Raw genomic sequence first — 19,914 nt, 5'->3', positions numbered from 1 at the left:
CAACATGTCGGTGCTGGAGAACGGTGGGTGGAGTCGGAGACGCTAATGTCCTCCTCCGCCTCACTCCGTTACCTCTGAGGATAAATATAGACTTTTCCTTCGACTGCTGACGCTCGCTCTCCTGCAGTGTCGTCGCTGCTGTGCATCCGGCCGGACGAGCTGCAGGAGGCGCTGACCTCGCACTGCGTCGTGGCTCGAGGCGAGACCATCGTGCGCCCCAACACGGTGGAGAAGGCGGCGGTGGTTCGCGACGCCATGAGCAAGGCTCTGTACGGACGCCTGTTCAGCTGGATCGTCAACCGCATCAACGCCCTGCTGCGACCCGACAACCACCAGGGGTGAGAGTCATGTGACCCGCGGGACGCAGGTTCTTGATGCATCGTGAGGACGTCTGAGATGAACAGTTAAAAAAAAGTGGAGATGAAATCTTGTTGGCCATAGCCACGCCTCCTCTGCTGTGATTGGACGAGCAGGGAGGTTTGTCCCCGCGGGGCATCAATCGTCTCACCCTCCAAGGGATTCGTTGTATAAACAAAGCGTGATTACAGCCGGCGGAGTGAAACCATTATTACGTCACAATAGACTCTCGTAACCTCTTGTTCGCCCAGATTTCAGAGAGGGGAGGCTTGGAATAAATCCAAAGCTTTCGAATAAAAGACTAAAACACTTCATAGTGAAGCCAAACTACTGCATAATAGTGAGAGCGATGGAGAGGTGGAGGTATGCTCTAGAGAGGAGAGGAGTGAAGGTTAGTCGCAGGAGGACACAATACATGTGTGTGAATGACAGGAACCCAAGTGGAAGCATGAGGCTACAGGGAGATGAAGAAGGTGGATTTTAAGTATTTAGGGTCAACAGTCCAGAGCAGTGGAGATCGTGGAGAAAAGTGTCATGAATGGAAGGAAAGATCTACAAGACAGTGGTGAGACCAGCCATGATCTATGGTCCAGAGACACTGAGGAAAAGTCACGCTACAGTGTATATTTCAGCTCCTCTGATCGCTCTGCCTCCCCACCCTCTTACTGCTCTTTAGACCCAAGTCTGCACAATATTGGAAATAAAAGTGCGATATTCGATTTTAGTGTCTTGACTTACGATCGCGATATTAATGCGATATTTTCAACTAAAAATGTAGCCATGTGCACGCTAGTACTGCAGTGGAGGTCTGGGGGGTTTAGAGAAGGAAAACGATGCGATATTTCCATTTTGTTTATCATCTCTTATAAAACTCAGTCTCGCATCAGTCTTGCATCAGTTCCCCGCGAAACTGAGCGACATCAGAGAGGAGCCGCCGGCGCGTCGTGATATCACAGAATCAATAATAAATCCACCTCCTTGTACACGCACACATAACACTTTATAAATGACACTAACAACTTAGCTCGTTAGCATACGGTGAAGACGGACAGGTTTACACTTGTTTCTAACACTTTATAAATGACGCTAACAACTTAGGTTGTTAGCATACGGTGAAGACGGACAGGTTTACACTTGTTTATAACACTTTATAAATGACGCTAACAACTTAGCTCGTTAGCATACGGTGAAGACGGACAGGTTTACACTTGTTTATAACACTTTATAAATGACGCTAACAACTTAGCTTGTTAGCATACGGTGAAGACGGACAGGTTTACACTTGTTTATAACACTTTATAAATGACGCTAACAACTTAGCTTGTTAGCATACGGTGAAGACGGACAGGTTTACACTTGTTTATAACACTTTATAAATGACGCTAACAACTTAGCTTGTTAGCATACGGTGAAGACGGACAGGTTTACACTTGTTTATAACACTTTATAAATGACGCTAACAACTTAGCTCGTTAGCATATGGTGAAGACGGACAGGTTTGTTTGGAAGTTCACGATCTTCTAAGAAAACAACTGAGACGAGATGAAAAGTTCTTACAATATGTTGCTTTAACAAAGGAGGTTGAAAGAGACGAGTGACTGGATCACTAGTGTTTGACTAGATCATAAGTTAGTATTACTTCACTGGATCACTGGTGTTTGACTAGATCAGAAGTTAGTATTACTTCACTGGATCACTAGTGTTTGACTAGATCATAAGTTAGTATTACTTCACTGGATCACTAGTGTTTGACTAGATCATAAGTTAGTATTACTTCACTGGATCACTAGTGTTTGACTAGATCATAAGTTAGTATTACTTCACTGGATCACTAGTGTTTGACTAGATCAGAAGTTAGTATTACTTCACTGGATCACTAGTGTTTGACTAGATCAGAAGTTAGTATTACTTCACTGGATATACTGAGCCAAGATGTGTCGTCATAGCAACCGATCCTAACAAGCTGCGCTGCACAGTTCACAGACGGACGGAGACGTAAACAACAACGAGACATAGAAGTACAAATTGACAACTTTACAGAACGTGACACTGATTGTTCGAAGTGAGCATTTAAGAAATGCTTCAGAGTAAACGTAGAGTAAACGTAGAGTAAACGTAGAGTAAACGTAAAGTAAACGTAGAGTAAACGTAAAGTAAACATAGAGTAAACGTAAAGTAAACGTAGAGTAAACGTAAAGTAAACGTAGAGTAAACGTAAAGTAAACGTAAAGTAAACGTAGAGTAAACGTAAAGTAAACGTAAAGTAAACGTAGAGTAAACGTAAAGTAAACGTAAAGTAAACGTAGAGTAAACGTAGAGTAAACGTAGAGTAAACGTGTGTTTTGTGTTGTTTAAAAACGTCGCACACTCGTCTCTCTCCAGGGAGGACGACTCGAGCTCCAACATCGGCATCCTGGACATCTTCGGCTTCGAGAACTTCAAGAAGAACTCCTTCGAGCAGCTCTGCATCAACATCGCCAACGAGCAGATCCAGTTCTACTTCAACCAGCACATCTTCGCCTGGGAGCAGGTTACCCACAATCCTCTGCTCTCACCTTGTCGCCGCTCATTTCCATCTAAATGTAACGTCGTTTGTCTTCCCGACGCACGACAAGGTTAAGATATGCAGCGTCTTTATTTACCTGGGACGTTAAATGACTGGGTCGCACCCCTGCTGAGGGACATCAATCTCCTCAAACGAGGGTCAATTAGGAGAAAAAAAGACGTTTACGTTAAACTCACTCTTGGGGCTGATGGCCCGAGGCCCTGAAATACATTAGTGCTGTCCTGCCAACATATACATGTGAGTGTAGGTGTGTGTGTCTGCATGAGTGTGTGTGTGTGTGTGTGTGAGTGTGTGTGTGTGTGTGTGTGTGGGGGTGTGTGTGTGTGTGAGTGTAGGTGTGAGTGTGTGTGTGTATGTGTGTCTGCATGAGTGTGTGTGTGTGTGTGTGTCTGCATGAGTGTGTGTGTGTGTGAGTGTAGGTGTAAGTGTGTGTGTGTGTGTGTGTGTGTCTGCATGAGTGTGTGTGTGTGAGTGTAGGTGTGAGTGTGTGTGTGTGTGTGTCTGCATGAGTGTGTGTGTGTGTGTCTGCATGAGTGTGTGTGTGTGTGTGTGTGTGTGTCTGCATGAGTGTGTGTGTGTGTGTGTGTGTGTGTGTGTGTGTGTGTGTGTGTGTGTGTGTGTGTGTGTGTGTGTGTGTGTGTGTGTGTGTGAGTGTAGGTGTGAGTGTGTGTGTCTGCATGAGTGTGTCAGTATGTGTGTGTGTGTGAGTGTAGGTGTGTGTGTCTGCATGGGTGTGTCAGTGTGTGTGTGTGTGTGTGAGTGTAGGTGTGTGTGTCTGCATGAGTGTGTGTGTGTGTGTGTGTGAGTGTAGGTGTGTGTGTCTGCATGAGTGTGTCAGTATGTGTGTGTGTGTGTGAGTGTAGATGTGTGTGTCTGCATGAGTGTGTCTGTATGTGTGTGCTTGTGTGTGTGAGTGTAGGTGTGTCAGTGTGTGTGTGTGTGTGTCTGCATGAGTGTGTGTGTGTGTGTAGGTGTGTGTGTCTGCATGAGTGTGTGTGTGTGTGTGAGTGTAGGTGTGTGTGTCTGCATGAGTGTGTGTGTGTGTGTGAGTGTAGGTGTGTGTGTCTGCATGAGTGTGTCAGTATGTGTGTGTGTGAGTGTTGGTGTGTGTGTCTGCATTAGTGTGTCTGTATGTGTGTGCTTGTGTGTGTGAGTGTAGGTGTGCATGAGTGTGTGTTTGTTTGTCTGCATGTTTGTGTGTGTCTACTTGTGTGTGTATGGGTGCAAGCGTGAGTGTGTGTGTCTGCATGAGTTAGTGTGTATGTGTTTTTGCATGTGTGTCTACATGTTTGAGTGTGTGTGTGTGTGTCTGCATGTGTGTGTGTGTGTGTGCGGAGGTTAAACATGTGAGCTTTTCGTCTCACATTTGACAGATCATCGTGTCGACACATTTGAGTGATGTTGTATCTTTATAAAAATATTCATCCAATGGAACGTAATGTAGGTCAATCCCAGCTACCCGGGGCTATAGCTTGATAAATGTTTGTGGTCAGGACGAATACCTGAACGAGGAAGTGGACGCTCGCATGATCGAGTACGAAGACAACCGGCCGCTGCTGGACCTGTTCCTCCAGAAGCCCATGGGCATGTTGTCCCTGCTGGACGAGGAGAGTCGCTTCCCTCAGGCCACCGACCAGACCCTCGTAGGTCAGTGCTCGCCCGGCCGAGTGGAAGGTGCAAGTCTTACCATGAACCTGTTGATCGTCTGTCCAGAGAAGTTCGAAGACAACCTGAAGACCAAGAGCTTCTGGAGGCCCAGGAGAGTCGACCTTGGGTTTGGGATTCATCACTACGCTGGGAAGGTTCGTGTTGATCCTGGAACTCAGATCTGATCCAGGAATCATCTGAGCCACAAACAACAAATGAACAAACACATATGGACATGGATATTAAATCAAACAGAAAACAGCAAACAGTGAACAAAATAAATATTTTTTGAGTTTACATTTAATAGTATTACTTTAAATGTTGTTTATTAAACAGTTATGAAGTACAGACATATTGATGAGGCTTCATGAAACAGTGTCATTATCTTCAGAGTCCACTCACTTCATCGACACATCAGATAATGACACTGTTTCATGAAGCTTCATCAACACATCACTACCATCTAGTGGACTCCGAAGATAATGACACTGTTTCATGAAGCTTCATCAACACATCACTACCATCTAGTGGACTCTGAAGATAATGACACTGTTTCATGAAGCTTCATCAACACATCACTACCATCTAGTGGACTCCGAAGATAATGACACTGTTTCATGAAGCTTCATCAACACATCACTACCATCTAGTGGACTCTGAAGATAATGACACTGTTTCATGAAGCTTCATCGACACATCACTACCATCTAGTGGACTCTGAAGATAATGACACTGTTTCATGAAGCTTCATCAACACATCACTACCATCTAGTGGACTCTGAAGATAATGACACTGTTTCATGAAGCTTCATCAACACATCACTACCATCTAGTGGACTCTGAAGATAACGACACTGTTTCATGAAGCTTCATCAACACATCACTACCATCTAGTGGACTCTGAAGATAATGACATTGTTTCATGAAGCTTCATCAACACATCACTAGGATCAGGACCAACCTTTGGACTAAAGTCATTCAGATCTTGAAGGTTTGATCCAGACTCAAACTAGGATTAGATCACATGATCTCATCTGACTCCAGAATCCTTTAGTCCCTCCTGCTCAACCATCAGACCTTCTTGTCTCGGCAGGTGATCTACAACGCTGCAGGGTTCTTGTCCAAGAACAGAGACACGCTCCCGGCCGACATCGTGTTGCTGCTGCGCTCGTCTGAGAACCAGCTGGTCCGTAAGCTGGTGACACACCCGCTCACCAAGACAGGTGAGAACATTTGAACCTGTGACTCGTGTGAGCAGCTGTAGGTACTACAGGTTCACCTAGTAAGGAGTTACTATAGGTTCTCCAGGTGAGGAGTTACTACAGGTTCTCTTTAGGTGAGAAACGACTACAGGTTCTCCAGGTGAGGAGTTACTACAGGTTCTCCTAGTGAGGAGTTACTACAAGTTCTCCTAGTGAGGAGGTACTACAGGTTCTCCAGGTGAGGAGTTACTACAGGTTCTCCAGGTGAGGAGTTACTACAAGTTCTCCTAGTGAGGAGGTACTACAGGTTCTCCAGGTGAGGAGTTACTACAAGTTCTCCTAGTGAGGAGGTACTACAGGTTCTCCAGGTGAGGAGTTACTACAAGTTCTCCTAGTGAGGAGGTACTACAGGTTCTCCAGGTGAGGAGTTACTACAGGTTCTCCAGGTGAGGAGTTACTACAAGTTCTCCTAGTGAGGAGGTACTACAGGTTCTCCAGGTGAGGAGTTACTACAAGTTCTCCTAGTGAGGAGGTACTACAGGTTCTCCAGGTGAGGAGTTACTACAAGTTCTCCTAGTGAGGAGGTACTACAGGTTCTCCAGGTGAGGAGTTACTACAAGTTCTCCTAGTGAGGAGTTACTACAGGTTCTCCTAGTGAGGAGGTACTACAGGTTCTCCAGGTGAGGAGTTACTACAGGTTCACCACCGAGGAGTTACTACAGGTTCTCCAGGTGAGGAGCTACTACAGGTTCTCCTAGTGAGGAGTTACTACAGGTTCACCACCGAGGAGTTACTACAGGTTCTCCAGGTGAGGAGCTACTACAGGTTCTCTTTAGGTGAGAAACTACTACAGGTTATCCAGGTGAGGAGTTACTACAGGTTCTCCAGGTGAGGAGCTACTACAGGTTCTCTTTAGGTGAGAAACTACTACAGGTTATCCAGGTGAGGAGCTACTACAGGTTCTCCTAGTGAGGAGTTACTACAGGTTCACCACCGAGGAGTTACTACAGGTTCACCACCGAGGAGTTACTACAGGTTCTCCAGGTGAGGAGCTACTACAGGTTCTCTTTAGGTGAGAAACTACTACAGGTTATCCAGGTGAGGAGGTACTACAGGTTCTCCAGGTGAGGAGTTACTACAGGTTCTCCTAGTGAGGAGGTACTACAGGTTCTCCAGGTGAGGAGTTACTACAGGTTCTCCAGGTGAGGAGTTACTACAAGTTCTCCTAGTGAGGAGGTACTACAGGTTCTCCAGGTGAGGAGTTACTACAAGTTCTCCTAGTGAGGAGGTACTACAGGTTCTCCTAGTGAGGAGTTACTACAAGTTCTCCTAGTGAGGAGGTACTACAGGTTCTCCAGGTGAGGAGTTACTACAGGTTCACCACCGAGGAGTTACTACAGGTTCTCCAGGTGAGGAGCTACTACAGGTTCTCCTAGTGAGGAGTTACTACAGGTTCACCACCGAGGAGTTACTACAGGTTCTCCAGGTGAGGAGCTACTACAGGTTCTCTTTAGGTGAGAAACTACTACAGGTTATCCAGGTGAGGAGTTACTACAGGTTCTCCAGGTGAGGAGTTACTACAGGTTCTCCTAGTGAGGAGTTACTACAGGTTCTCCTAGTGAGGAGTTACTACAGGTTCTCCTAGTGAGGAGCTACTACAGGTTCTCCAGGTGAGGAGTTACTACAGGTTCTCCAGGTGAGGAGTTACTACAGGTTCTCCTAGTGAGGAGTTACTACAGGTTCTCCTAGTGAGGAGTTACTACAGGTTCTCGTGAATATAAGCTGACGCCGTACTTGGAGCAGTTTTATGGAGTCATTGGCTTCAGCGTCTTGTGTCTCCTGGTCGTCGTGACGCCGACTGAGATCCTCACACAGTGAAGCGAATAATGACGGACAGACAGAAGGAAATGTTCAGGACCAAGTGTTGGCTTTAGCGTTAGCATTAGCTGCTCCGGTGCCAATCAAGAAATTCAGCTTCATGGAATCCCACGAGTTTCTGATTGAAAAGCTTCTGTCGATGCGAGACTAACCAGCAGGAAGTGACTCCGAGTCGTGAGGAACGAGCGACTGAATCTTCCAACAAACTGTTTTCTCACCTGCGTCATCTTCACACCAGGTAACCTCGCGCACACCAAAGGTAAAGTCAACACACTGAGAGTGTCGCGGACGCCGACGCGCACCAGCACCTTGGCTAAGGTACTTTACAAATGTTACCTTCTTACTTCCTTTGATCCTTCATCGACAACTGTTGACGCTTCTTAAGCACCTTGGACTTCACATTGGAATGAAAGTTAATCAGTGTCATGAGAAAAATTCTTTCAAATGTTGAAACTATTTAAAGTATTGAATTGTTCTTTTTCAATCATTTGTCAACGGTTGAATTTGTTTTTGATAATAGTTTTTTATATTACTTACTTACTTATTAACTTAGTTACTTCCTTAGTAAGTAAGTAAGTAAGTAATTTTTATTTGTATAGAACTTTTCCAGACCAGGGTCACAAAGCGCTTAAACAATCAAAACAATATTCAATAAAGTATATACTTTAAAGATCAAGATAATACTGAGAACAACACAGGAGTTCCAGAAAATCAAGGAAAAGCCTGAACAAATAAAAACATCTTAAGATGTTTCTTCCTTAGTTACTTACTTAGTTATTTAGTTACTTACTTAGTTATTTAGTTACTTACTTAGTTATTTAGTTACTTACTTAGTTATTTAGTTACTTACTTAGTTAATTATATACTTACTTAGTTATTTAGTTACTTACTTAGTTATTTAGTTACTTACTTAGTTATTTAGTTACTTACTTAGTTAATTATATACATACTTAGTTATTTAGTTACTTACTTAGTTATTTAGTTACTTACTTAGTTATTTAGTTACTTACTTAGTTATTTAGTTACTTACTTAGTTAATTATATACTTACTTAGTTACTTTTTCAGTTACTAACTAAGTTACTTACATACTTACTTACTAAGTTACTTACTTGCTTAGTTACTTATTTACTTACTTACTTATTGAATTTAAACGACCGCAAGTTTAAAAAAAATTGAATTGCGACAACTTTTTTTATTGAAATGTTTTTGTTGAAATTTTTTTTTTTAATTCAAACTTGTCAGTTTTCTAATGTTTCATTTTTTTTATTTTTTTGTTAGTAAGTAGTAGTTAGTAGTCAGTCTTTTAAATTTAATTTAAAAGACCACAAACATCAAATTATACGTTTAAAAAAATAATTCAATAATCATTTATTTATTTAAAAAATAAATTCAACATTTTAATGTGTAAAATATTCATTTCAATAATTCAATTTCAATTCATATGAATCAATTTCAACCTTTAAAGGAAGAAATGATTTAATCTAATGAATGCAAAACAACAACATTTAACTAAAAGAATCAAAATTCGTTCAATTCAATCGTTCAATATATTCTAATGACACTGATACACGTTCATTTGTTTTTTCTCTTCTCATGGATGGATGGATGGATGGATGGATGGATGGATGGATGGATGGATGGATGGATGGATGGATGGATGGATGGATGGATGATGGATGGATGGATGGATGGATGATGGATGGATGGATGGATGGATGGATGGATGGATGATGGATGGATGGATGGATGGATGGATGGATGGATGGATGGATGGATGGATGGATGGATGGATGGATGATGGATGGATGGATGGATGGATGGATGGATGGATGGATGGATGGATGGATGGATGGATGGATGGATGGATGATGGATGGATGGCACGACAACACACCAAGAATCACGCAACAGTCGTCAGCACATATAGAAACTCAGGGACTGAATCATCAGTTTTTCCTCTGAATAAATCAACGTCTTCTCTTCTTCTCTGTCATCTCGTCCTTCCACTAATGTCAGATGGGAGTTCTAACTCTTTACAGCTCCTTGTCCGTCTGTGAGGTAAAAACTGTCTCCGTGTTTGTTGTCTGTCTCACTTACTTATTTACGTACTTACGTACTTATGTACGTAATTACTTACTTACTTACTTACTTACGTACTGACTTACTCACTTATGTACTTACTTACTTATTTACTTACTGACTTACTTACTCACTTACTTATTTACGTACTTACGTACTTACGCACTTACGTACTTATTTAGTTACTTACTTACTTACTTACTTACTTACTTACTCACTCACTTACTTACTTAGTTACTAACTTACTCACTTACTAACTCACTTACTTACTTACTTACTTACTTACTCACTCACTCACTCACTCACTTACTTACTTACTTACTAATATACTTGCTTACTTACTTACTCATTTACTTACTTACTTACTTACTTACTTACTTACTTACTTACTTACTTACTTACTAACTCACTCACTCACTCACTCACTCACTCACTCACTCACTCACTCACTCACTCACTCACTCACTCACTCACTCACTCACTTACTTACTTACTTACTTGCTTGCTTGCTTGCTTGCTTACTTACTTACTTACTTACTCATTTACTTACTTACTTACTTACTTACTTACTTACTTACTTACTTACTTACTTACTCACTCACTCACTCACTCACTCACTCACTCACTCACTCACCCACTCACTCACTCACTCACTCACTCACTCACTTACTTACTTACTTACTTGCTTGCTTGCCTGCTTGCTTACTTACTTACTTACTCATTTACTTACTTACTTACTTACTTACTTACTTACTTACTTACTTACTTACTTACTCACTCACTCACTCACTCACTCACTCACTCACTCACTCACTCACTCACTCACTCACTCACTCACTCACTCACTCACTCACTCACTTACTTACTTACTTACTTACTTGCTTGCTTGCTTACTTACTCATTTACTTACTTACTTACTTACTTAATTACTTACTTGCTTGCTTGCTTGCTTGCTTGCTTACTTACTTACTTACTTACTCATTTACTTACTTACTTACTTACTTACTTACTTGCTTGCTCGCTCGCTCACTCACTCACTCACTCACTCACTCACTCACTCACTCACTCACTCACTCACTCACTCACTCACTCACTTACTTACTTACTTACTTACTTACTTACTCACTCACTCACTCACTCACTCACTTACTTACTTACTTACTTACTAACTTATTTAGTTAGTTACTTACTAACTTAGTGAGTTACTTACTTACTGTTGTTTTCTTCTCAGCTCGGTGACTCTGGAGAAACCACGTATCATCCCAGAGAAACCACCAGCATGAGGACTCAGACTGTGGCGTCGTACTTCAGGGTGAGTTTGTTACACGTGTCATTACATTAGATTAGCAAAAAAACTTAAAGAATAATAAGAACTAGGAGAAATAAAAAGAACAAAGAGAAAAAAAATGAAAGTGCATAAAATGTTCTAAAAAGAAAGAAGTGCAAAAATCATTTTTTCTGGCACTGATTTCCTTCTATAAGTTTTTATCACTTCTATTTAAAGAGTTAAAAAATAATTTAAACAAAAATGTTTCATTTATAAAAACACAGAAAAAAAGCTTAAAAAACTACATTAAAAACAAGTTTCTTTATAACTGTATCATTCATTGAGTGAAAAAAGTGTGTATTTATGTTGGTATTTGTGTTGTTTGAGTCAAAGTGAAAGAGGAAGTAAAATTACAAATGTGTAATATTTAAAAGAACTCAGGGAGTGCAGACCTGTATCAAACATCCTTTTTTTTTACCTTTCCTTTAATCTAATACCTTTTTAAGGTAGCATTTTAAAAAACATAAACCACACTGAGAACAACGTGCTGCAGTACAGAGAGTGAAGAATCCTTCAAAGGATTCCTGGGGTCAGATGGTAGTCCAGAATCTGTAGAAATCCTTCATGAATTCCCCTGCTCAAAACATCAACACTCCAACATGATGACGAAGAACTCTGTTTTGGTCCCAGTACTCCCTGATGGACCTGCTGTCCAAGATGGTGTCGGGTCAGCCTCACTTCGTGCGCTGCATCAAACCCAACAACGACCGTCACGCCAACAAGTTCGACCGCGAGAAGGTCCTGGTCCAGCTGCGCTACACCGGCGTCCTGGAGACGGCCAAGATCCGGCGCCAGGGGTACTCGCACCGCGTCCTGTTCGCCAACTTCATCAAGAGGTCAGTCGCCGCGTCACGTCGTAGATCTTATGACCACATGTGCTGCCTCTGCTGGCCCGGAGCAGGTACTACATCCTGGCGTTTCACGCCGATGAGGAGCCAGGAGTGACTCCGGAGACTTGCTCCGCCATCCTGGAGAAAGCCAAGCTGGAGAACTGGGCCATGGGCAAGACCAAGGTACTGATGAAACAGAACACATGACATTTTTTTTTACCGTTAAAAACTCGTCACACTCAAAAATAAAAATATTTGAACGTCTGCAATGAGTCAAAATGTCTCAGAATGTCTTCAAAGGATTTTAAGGCTGCACGATATATCGGAAAAATATTGATATCGCGATATTGGCACGTGCGATATACATATATCGAAAACATGTGCGATAATTTATAATCTTTTATTGTATAAATTAAGCATTACTTAAATGATCACTTCGATCAGTCAGTGTCACATTCTGTAAAGTTGTCAATTTGTACTTCTATGTCTCGTTGTTGTTTACGTCTCCGTCCGTCTGTGAACTGTGCGGCGCGTGCACCTGTCCGTCTTCACCGTATGCTAACGAGCTAAGTTGTTAGTGTCATTTATAAAGTGTTATGTGTGCGTGTACAAGGATTTATTATTGATTTGGTGATATCACGACGCGCCGGCAGCTCCTCTCTGATGTCACTCAATTTGGCAGAAAACCGAGGCAAGTCCCGCGAGACTGAGTGTTATAAGTGATGTTTTTCTACGATCATGTCGACACCGAAACGCGATATCGAATATCGCACATGTTTCCAATGTATGTGCACGTTCAGTTGCCACAGCATGTATGAAGTAGAATTTTTACCGCACAACCTTTCTAATATTTATCGATATTTTTCACTTTACAAAACAAAATTTTCATTTATTCTTGGTGAGCTTTGAAGACATTTGGTTGAAATAAAAGTCACTAGTTGACGATGACATTTTTCACAAGGTTGCTGGTTCACTTCCGTTATTTTGTTCTCATTCTGAGGTTGATTAAGAACTGAATTAAGTTTTAATTAAAACATTTTTACATGCATTTCCTGTACAAAAGTTGTTAAACCACTTTGAAGTGTTGAAAAGTGTTGGAACTTTAAACTTTATATCAAAATGTTTTCTCAAGCATTTAGTTTTAATTGAATAAATTAATTGAATAATTTCTATATTGAGGGTTTCATTTTAATAGCTTTTTTATATATATAATTTAAATTGAACATGAGTTTTTTTCACATAGTTTAACATTCTAATCCCAAATATTAAAAAATGAATTTAGTAAAAATCATATATTTTTTATGAATACTCAATATATCCATTTAAATTAAATTGAATATATAAATGTTGGTGTACTAGAGTCTCCAGACCAAACAAACAGATCACAGAGCTACTGATCAAACTCTCATCCAATCATGAGACGAGCAGACGATCAAGTAACATTTTTTTGTTTTTTAGTGTAATGTTTTTGATTAAAGTATTAAACTCGTTTTGTTAATTGTAATTTTTCAACCTTTAAAAAAAAAAGTTGAATATAAATAAATAAATAAAAAACCTTTCAAAATAAAAATAGAGTCTACGTAGGAAGTTGTTTAGAAGGTCAAACCTGGTCAACTCTGTGAGCGACTCCACTTTCAACTGGTTCAAATGGTTTCAATCCCTCGTTCACTTGAGTTGGATCAGTTATAAATACTCTAAACAGGACATGTCCTCACCAGGTCTTCCTCAAGTACTTCCACGTGGAACACCTGAACCTGATGGTGCTTCAGGCCACGCAGCGGGTGGTCCTGCTCCAGGCCTGCGTGCGAGGCTGGATGTGCGCCCGTCGGTACCGGCGCCAGTTGAAGGAGCGAGAGCAGAGCGCCCTCGTGCTGCAGTCGGGTCAGTGACCTCTGACACCAGCTCACCTGGGGAGACGCTAACCTTCCGTTGTCCAGCCTACAGAGGTCACAAGGTTCGCAAGAAGGTCGCGGAGGAGAAGGACAAGGCGAGGCTGGAGGCCATCTTGTTTCAGTTCCAGACCGGTGAGACCTGGACGAGGCTCACGTGTGACGACGTCACTGACACTGGGTCTGTCTTCAGTCTGCAGAGCCTTCCTGGTCCGCAGGAGGTTCAGAGATCTGGTGGCGCAGAAGAACATGGCGGCCACCAAGATCCAGGCTCGGTTCAGAGGTCACCGGGAACGGAGGAGCTTCCAGAGAAAACGGTAGAAACAACAGAACAGACTATGAAGTGAATGAGAAGCAGAACTTTGGAAGGTTGTGTTCCAGAGACGCAGCGGAGAAGGAGCGACTTACTTACTCACTAACTTACTAACTCACTTACTTAGTCACTAACTTACTTACTTACTTACTTACTCACTAACTTACTAACTCACTTACTTAGTCACTAACTTACTTACTTACTAACTTACTCACTAACTTACTTATTTACTTAGTCACTAACTTACTTACTTACTAACTTACTTACTAACTTACTTACTTACTAACTTACTTACTCACTTACTTAGTCACTAACTTACTTACTTACTTACTTAATAACTTACTTACTTAGTTACTTACTAAGTTACTTACTTACTAACTCACTTACTTACTCACTTACTTACTCACTTACTTAGTCACTAACTTACTTACTTACTTACTAACATACTTACTCACTTACTTACTCACTAACTTACTTACTTACTAACTTACTTACTCACTTACTTACTTACTTACTTACTTACTAACTTACTTACTTATTAATTACTTACTTACGTACTTACTTACGTACTTACTTACTTACTCACTTACTTACTTACTTACTTACTAACTTACTTAATTATTAATTACTTACTTACGTACTTACTTACTTACTTACTCACTTACTTACTCACTTACTCACTTACTTACTTACTTACTTACTCACTTACTTACTCACTTACTCACTTACTCACTTACTTACTTACTAACTTACTTACTCACTTACTCACTTACTTACTTAGTTACTTACTAACTTACTTACTCACTTACTTACTTAGTTACTTACTAACTTACTTACTTATTAATTACTTACTTACTTACTTACTAACTTACTTACTTACTCACTTACTTACTAACTTACTTGAACATGAAGTGAATGAGAAGCAGAACTTTGGAATGTTGTGTTCCAGAGACGCGGCGGAGAAGGAGCGAGCAGAGAACGCCGACAAAGTCCAAGATGGCCGAACACCAGAAGCTGAGGAGACAAGTGGTGAAGACCAAGACGTTCCTCACGAAGACGAGGAAACCAAAGCTGCGGTCGTTCTTCAGAGCAACTTCAGAGGCTTCCAGGAGAGGAAGAAGTTCAAGGAGAGGAAGAAGACGATGGCGGGGTCCGAGCTGGAGATCCCAGACCACCTGGAGGTCCCAGACCACCTGGAGGTCCCAGACCACCTGGAGGTGAGTGAAGAAGGAGAGGACGAAAGCACGTGCAAGGACGAGGACCAGGAGGACGGAGACAGCGATCACACGCAGGTCCCAGAAGACGAGGAACGCACGGACGCGGTGGACGAGCCGGAGTCTGAGGGAGCGGCGACCGAAGATCTGGCGAGTGAGGAGGAAACTAAAGCTGCCACGGTCCTGCAGAGCAACTTCAGAGGCCACAAGGAGAGGAAGAGGCTGCAGGAAGAAGGAAAGACCAAGGCTAGGAGAAGTCCAGACATGGACGTGACAGAAGGACTTAGTGACCCTGATGAGACCAAAGCTGCCGTGGTTCTCCAGAGCAACTTCAGAGGCCACAAGGAGCGTAAACGTCTGGAAGAAGAAGGAAAGATCCCGAAGAAACGGAGGAAGGAGGACGATGTGGTCCAGCCTGATGTTCCTGAGACAGAACTCCAGGAGGACTCAAGAGGTCTGGATGAAGAAACCGCCGCCACGGTCCTGCAGAGCAACTTCAGGGGTCACCGGGAGAGGAAGAAGCTGAAGGAGCAGAGAGACCAGACGGATGCTCCCGTCAGCGAGGAGGTTCTGGACGTCTCCGACATCCTCATCGAGCACAAAGACCAGGACGACGAAGATGCCAGACGAAGAGAAGAAGAAGAAGAAGAAGAAGCAGCAGCGGTGAAGATCCAGAGCAACTTCCGGGGCTTCAAGGATCGGAAGAAGATGAAGCTGGAGAGACAGTCGGCTCAGGATCAGGCGGAGCAGCTGGAGAGTTTCTCCAAGGAGGTGATTAACATCCATGTTCCTCGTCATCTTGTCAGGAACCGTTCGTACTTCAACCTTCAGCTCTTTACAAGCTTCTTAACTTTGAATTTTATTGAAATATTGACGTTTTATCAGCAAATTTAATCGTTTCTTTGATTCTTTTTCTATTTGTATAAAAAACATTGAATATTTTTCAAATGAACACATTTTTTACACAGAGTTTGACATTACACAAATAAAATAAACAATATTTAAAATGATATATTATATAAATCTGTTTAACACACGTACACACTTTAACACACACGCTTTTAACAAACACACACTTTAACACACACACATACACACTTTAACACACACACACGTACACACTTTAACACACACGCTTTTAACAAACACACTTTAACACACACACATACACACTTTAACACACACACACGTACACACTTTAACACACACGCTTTTAACAAACACACACTTGAGCACACACACACACAAACACTTTAACACACACACACATATACACTTTAACACACACATATGTACATATACACTTTAACACAGACACACACTTTAACACACACACCCATACACACTTTTAACGCACACACACATATACACACTAAAAGCCTTTTAAATTTAATATAGTCAGTTCTTCTACGTGGTCACGTGATCTGTGCTCTGTTGGTTTTTCTATTATACCAACATTTATATATTGAATTAAAAACAATAGGAATTAAAAAATATTGAACTTGGAAGATTTATTTTTCAATTATTTGAATTATAATATCAATCACCATGTGTAAGTGTGTTTATATTTTTGATTATATTCATTTTTTGTTAATCCAATCATTAATAAACACATTCAATGCTCAAAAAACAAATATAAACAAATACATGAAATGACTTCAACATTTCAAACATTCTAAACACATGAGGTTCTATTGTTGTGACAAATAATGAACAAGGGTTCTCTGCAGATCTGCAGAAGTTCTCAGGACTTCGTGGCTCTGCAGCACAAGTTGAACCAGATCATCGAAGCTCATCAGTCCAACCCTGAGAACAACGGCATGTTCGTGCGAGGAGTCAACGGTTTGGTGCCGCACGCCAGCCAATCACGTGAGAGAACACTCGCCAGTTTCTACACGAGTCCAACGCTGACCAGGAGTAGAGATGCACCATGTATCGGAAAAATATAGATATCGCGATGTTGACACGAGTGATACGATCGAAAACATGTGATCATTTATAATTATTTATTGTATAAATCAAGCATTTCTTAAATGTCAAGAGCCTCAACAGGAAGTGCTTCTCAAGAGACAGGAAGTGCTTCTCAAGAGACAGGAAGTGCTACTCAAGAGACAGAAAGGGCTTTTCAAGAGACAGGAAGCGCTTCTCAAGAGACAGGAAGCGCTTCTCAAGAGACAGGAAGCGCCTCTCAAGAGACAGGAAGCGCTTCTCAAGAAACAGGAAGCGCTTCTCAAGAGACAGGAAGTGCTTCTCAAGAGACAGGAAGCGCTTCTCAAGAGACAGGAAGCGCTTCTCAAGAGACAGGAAGCGCTTCTCAAGAGACAGGAAGCGCTTCTCAAGAGACAGGAAGCGCCTCTCAAGAGACAGGAAGCGCTTCTCAAGAGACAGGAAGCGCTTCTCAAGAGACAGGAAGCGCTTCTCAAGAGACAGGAAGCGCTTCTCAAGAAACAGGAAGCGCTTCTCAAGAGACAGGAAGCGCTTCTCAAGAAACAGGAAGCGCTTCTCAAGAAGCAGGAAGCGCTTCTCAAGAGACAGGAAACGCTTCTCAAGAGACAGGAAGCGCTTCTCAAGAGACAGGAAGCGCCTCTCAAGAGACAGGAAGTGCTTCTCTATCCACGTGTCATCGAGTCATTACCTTCAGCGTCGCTGCAGGTTTCATCGAATGACGTCTTTGGATCTTTGATTGACAGTTGTTTTCTTTAGATCTGTTTCCGAGCGATTGTTAATGTCTGACATGAACATGTCACTTCCTGTGTGTGTTGCCTAAACCGGCACCAAGTGAAAGCTCAACAACCGTGTTTAAAGGGGGGGTAGATGTTCTTTAAGACGTTCTGATGAAGTTTCAAAGTAAAAGTTCATATCATTGACGCTCAAGGATCAGTTTTATCTTCCGTTTTAGTTTACGTTCGTTACGACAAGATTTTATGGAAAAACAAATGTTTTTAACTCAACACGATCTTTATTGTTTTTTACCAGTTCAAAAAGTATTTTAATAATATAGTATATTAGTTATCAAAAGTGAAATCTAAATTATTTAAACCAAAATAATAAAATAGAACTTAACCTAGAATATTTGTTCATTTCATGTTTTTCAGTAAATGAATGAATGTAAAGTGTGTATTCGTGTGTGTGTGTGTTAAAGTGTGTATTTGTGACCCAAGATTTTGACCCAAAGATTTCTTCTCCTTGTGTCAGAGTCGATTGCTTTGGTCTGAGAAGGAGGAAATGATGCGACACAAACAGGAAGTGACACGAGACTAACCCAGAGTGTAAAAGTTAAAACGATAAAGTTGTTGAACTCGTCACAGTTCGTCGTAGAAATGTCGTGTCGTCCAATCGCGTCCTCTTGAGAAAAGGTCGTCGAATGTTAATCTGGTTTCTGAGCCAATCATGTGACACACGTGACCTTCAGTTTCAATGATTCAATAATGTTTCTCATCAACACGGATCTGATGAAGTAGAAAAAGGTCGACGCGGTGAATAATATTTCCAGGAACAAATGTGTCCACGAGCGACAGTTGTTGACGTGATCGATGAGTTTATGTTACAGGGTTTTTACTCACGGTTCTCTTCTGTGTGTGTGTGTTTGTGAGTGTGTGTGTGCGCACGTGTGTGTTAAAGTGTATGTGTGTGTTAACGTGTGTGTGTGTTAAAGTGTGTATGTTTGTGGGTTAATGTGTATATGAAATTCAGAAAAAACGGTGCCCTTGTACAAATGAAGATCTCCTGAGTCTGAAGAGAAGAGAGCGTCTCTGGAAGTCCACTAAACTTGAGGTGCACAGACTTCACCTCAGGGATCTGATGACTTCTTACAATGAGATGGTAGAAACTGCTAGATCTGATTACATCAGAAAACTGGTAGCAGCAAATAGGAAAAACCCCAAAGTTTTGTTTGACACTATTAATTCTCTCGTGTCTCCTGCTCCTCAAATCACGCCTGTCTTCTGTGAAGCTGACAGCAATGCATTGTTGAGATTTTTCATTGACAAAATTAAATTGATCAAAGAGAAAATCTCTCCCCCTTTGTTTGGAACCCCTACTGTCTCTGAGCCCCTCTCCTCCTCTTGGTCTTCCTTCACTGCTGTATCTTTGGGTGATATTTCGGCACTAGTGAACAAGATGAAACCCTCCTCTTGCTCAGATGACGTCCTTCCTTGTAGGCTTTTTATCAAAGTATTTGATGTAATTGGCCCCTGGGTTACCAATATGGTGAACCTCTCCCTTTCCACAGGGGTTTTTCCCAATGCATTTAAACATGCCGTTGTGGAGCCTCTGCTCAAAAAAACAGGCTTAGACCCAATTGACCTCAGTCATTTCAGGCCTATTTCTAAGCTGCCTTTCTTGTCCAAGATCTTGGAGAAGGTGGTGTCTGAGCAGCTGTCTTTGTTCCTGGATCAGAGCGACATCCATGAGAAGTTTCAGTCTGGCTTCCGTAAACATCACTCTACGGAGACAGCTTTATTGAAAGTGTCCAGCGACATCATGATGTCGGCTGACTCGGGTAAATCCACTGTTCTGGTTCTCTTGGATCTGTCCTCAGCCTTTGACACAGTTGATCACCAGATCCTGCTGAGAAGACTGAGGGATGAAGACTGTCTGGGTCTGTGTTAGA

At 41.8% G+C, this 19,914-nt stretch overlaps 1 protein-coding gene across 1 annotated transcript in view; it reads left to right on the top strand.

The window, feature by feature from the left end:
- The window catches only part of myo3a (myosin IIIA), a 94,560-nt gene that overhangs the window by 66,320 nt on the left and 8,326 nt on the right, over positions 1–19,914 (top strand). The window contains exons 17-32 of the mRNA XM_087788465.1: positions 1–23; positions 128–338; positions 2,740–2,887; positions 4,417–4,570; positions 4,637–4,725; positions 5,664–5,793; positions 7,889–7,968; positions 9,667–9,708; positions 10,961–11,041; positions 11,687–11,892; positions 11,958–12,069; positions 13,605–13,767; positions 13,824–13,910; positions 13,969–14,092; positions 15,038–16,073; positions 17,033–17,171. The exon at positions 1–23 is cut by the window's left edge and continues 104 nt beyond it. Of these exons, the coding sequence (XP_087644591.1) occupies positions 1–23; positions 128–338; positions 2,740–2,887; positions 4,417–4,570; positions 4,637–4,725; positions 5,664–5,793; positions 7,889–7,968; positions 9,667–9,708; positions 10,961–11,041; positions 11,687–11,892; positions 11,958–12,069; positions 13,605–13,767; positions 13,824–13,910; positions 13,969–14,092; positions 15,038–16,073; positions 17,033–17,171 (2,825 nt within the window). The remainder of the gene's footprint in view (positions 24–127; positions 339–2,739; positions 2,888–4,416; positions 4,571–4,636; positions 4,726–5,663; positions 5,794–7,888; positions 7,969–9,666; positions 9,709–10,960; positions 11,042–11,686; positions 11,893–11,957; positions 12,070–13,604; positions 13,768–13,823; positions 13,911–13,968; positions 14,093–15,037; positions 16,074–17,032; positions 17,172–19,914) is intronic.

This window comes from Callionymus lyra, chromosome 4, assembly GCF_982586985.1.
Source record: "Callionymus lyra chromosome 4, fCalLyr1.hap1.1, whole genome shotgun sequence".
In the NCBI taxonomy this organism is placed as follows: domain Eukaryota; kingdom Metazoa; phylum Chordata; class Actinopteri; order Syngnathiformes; family Callionymidae; genus Callionymus; species Callionymus lyra.
This window is presented reverse-complemented; position numbering and strand designations above follow the sequence as displayed.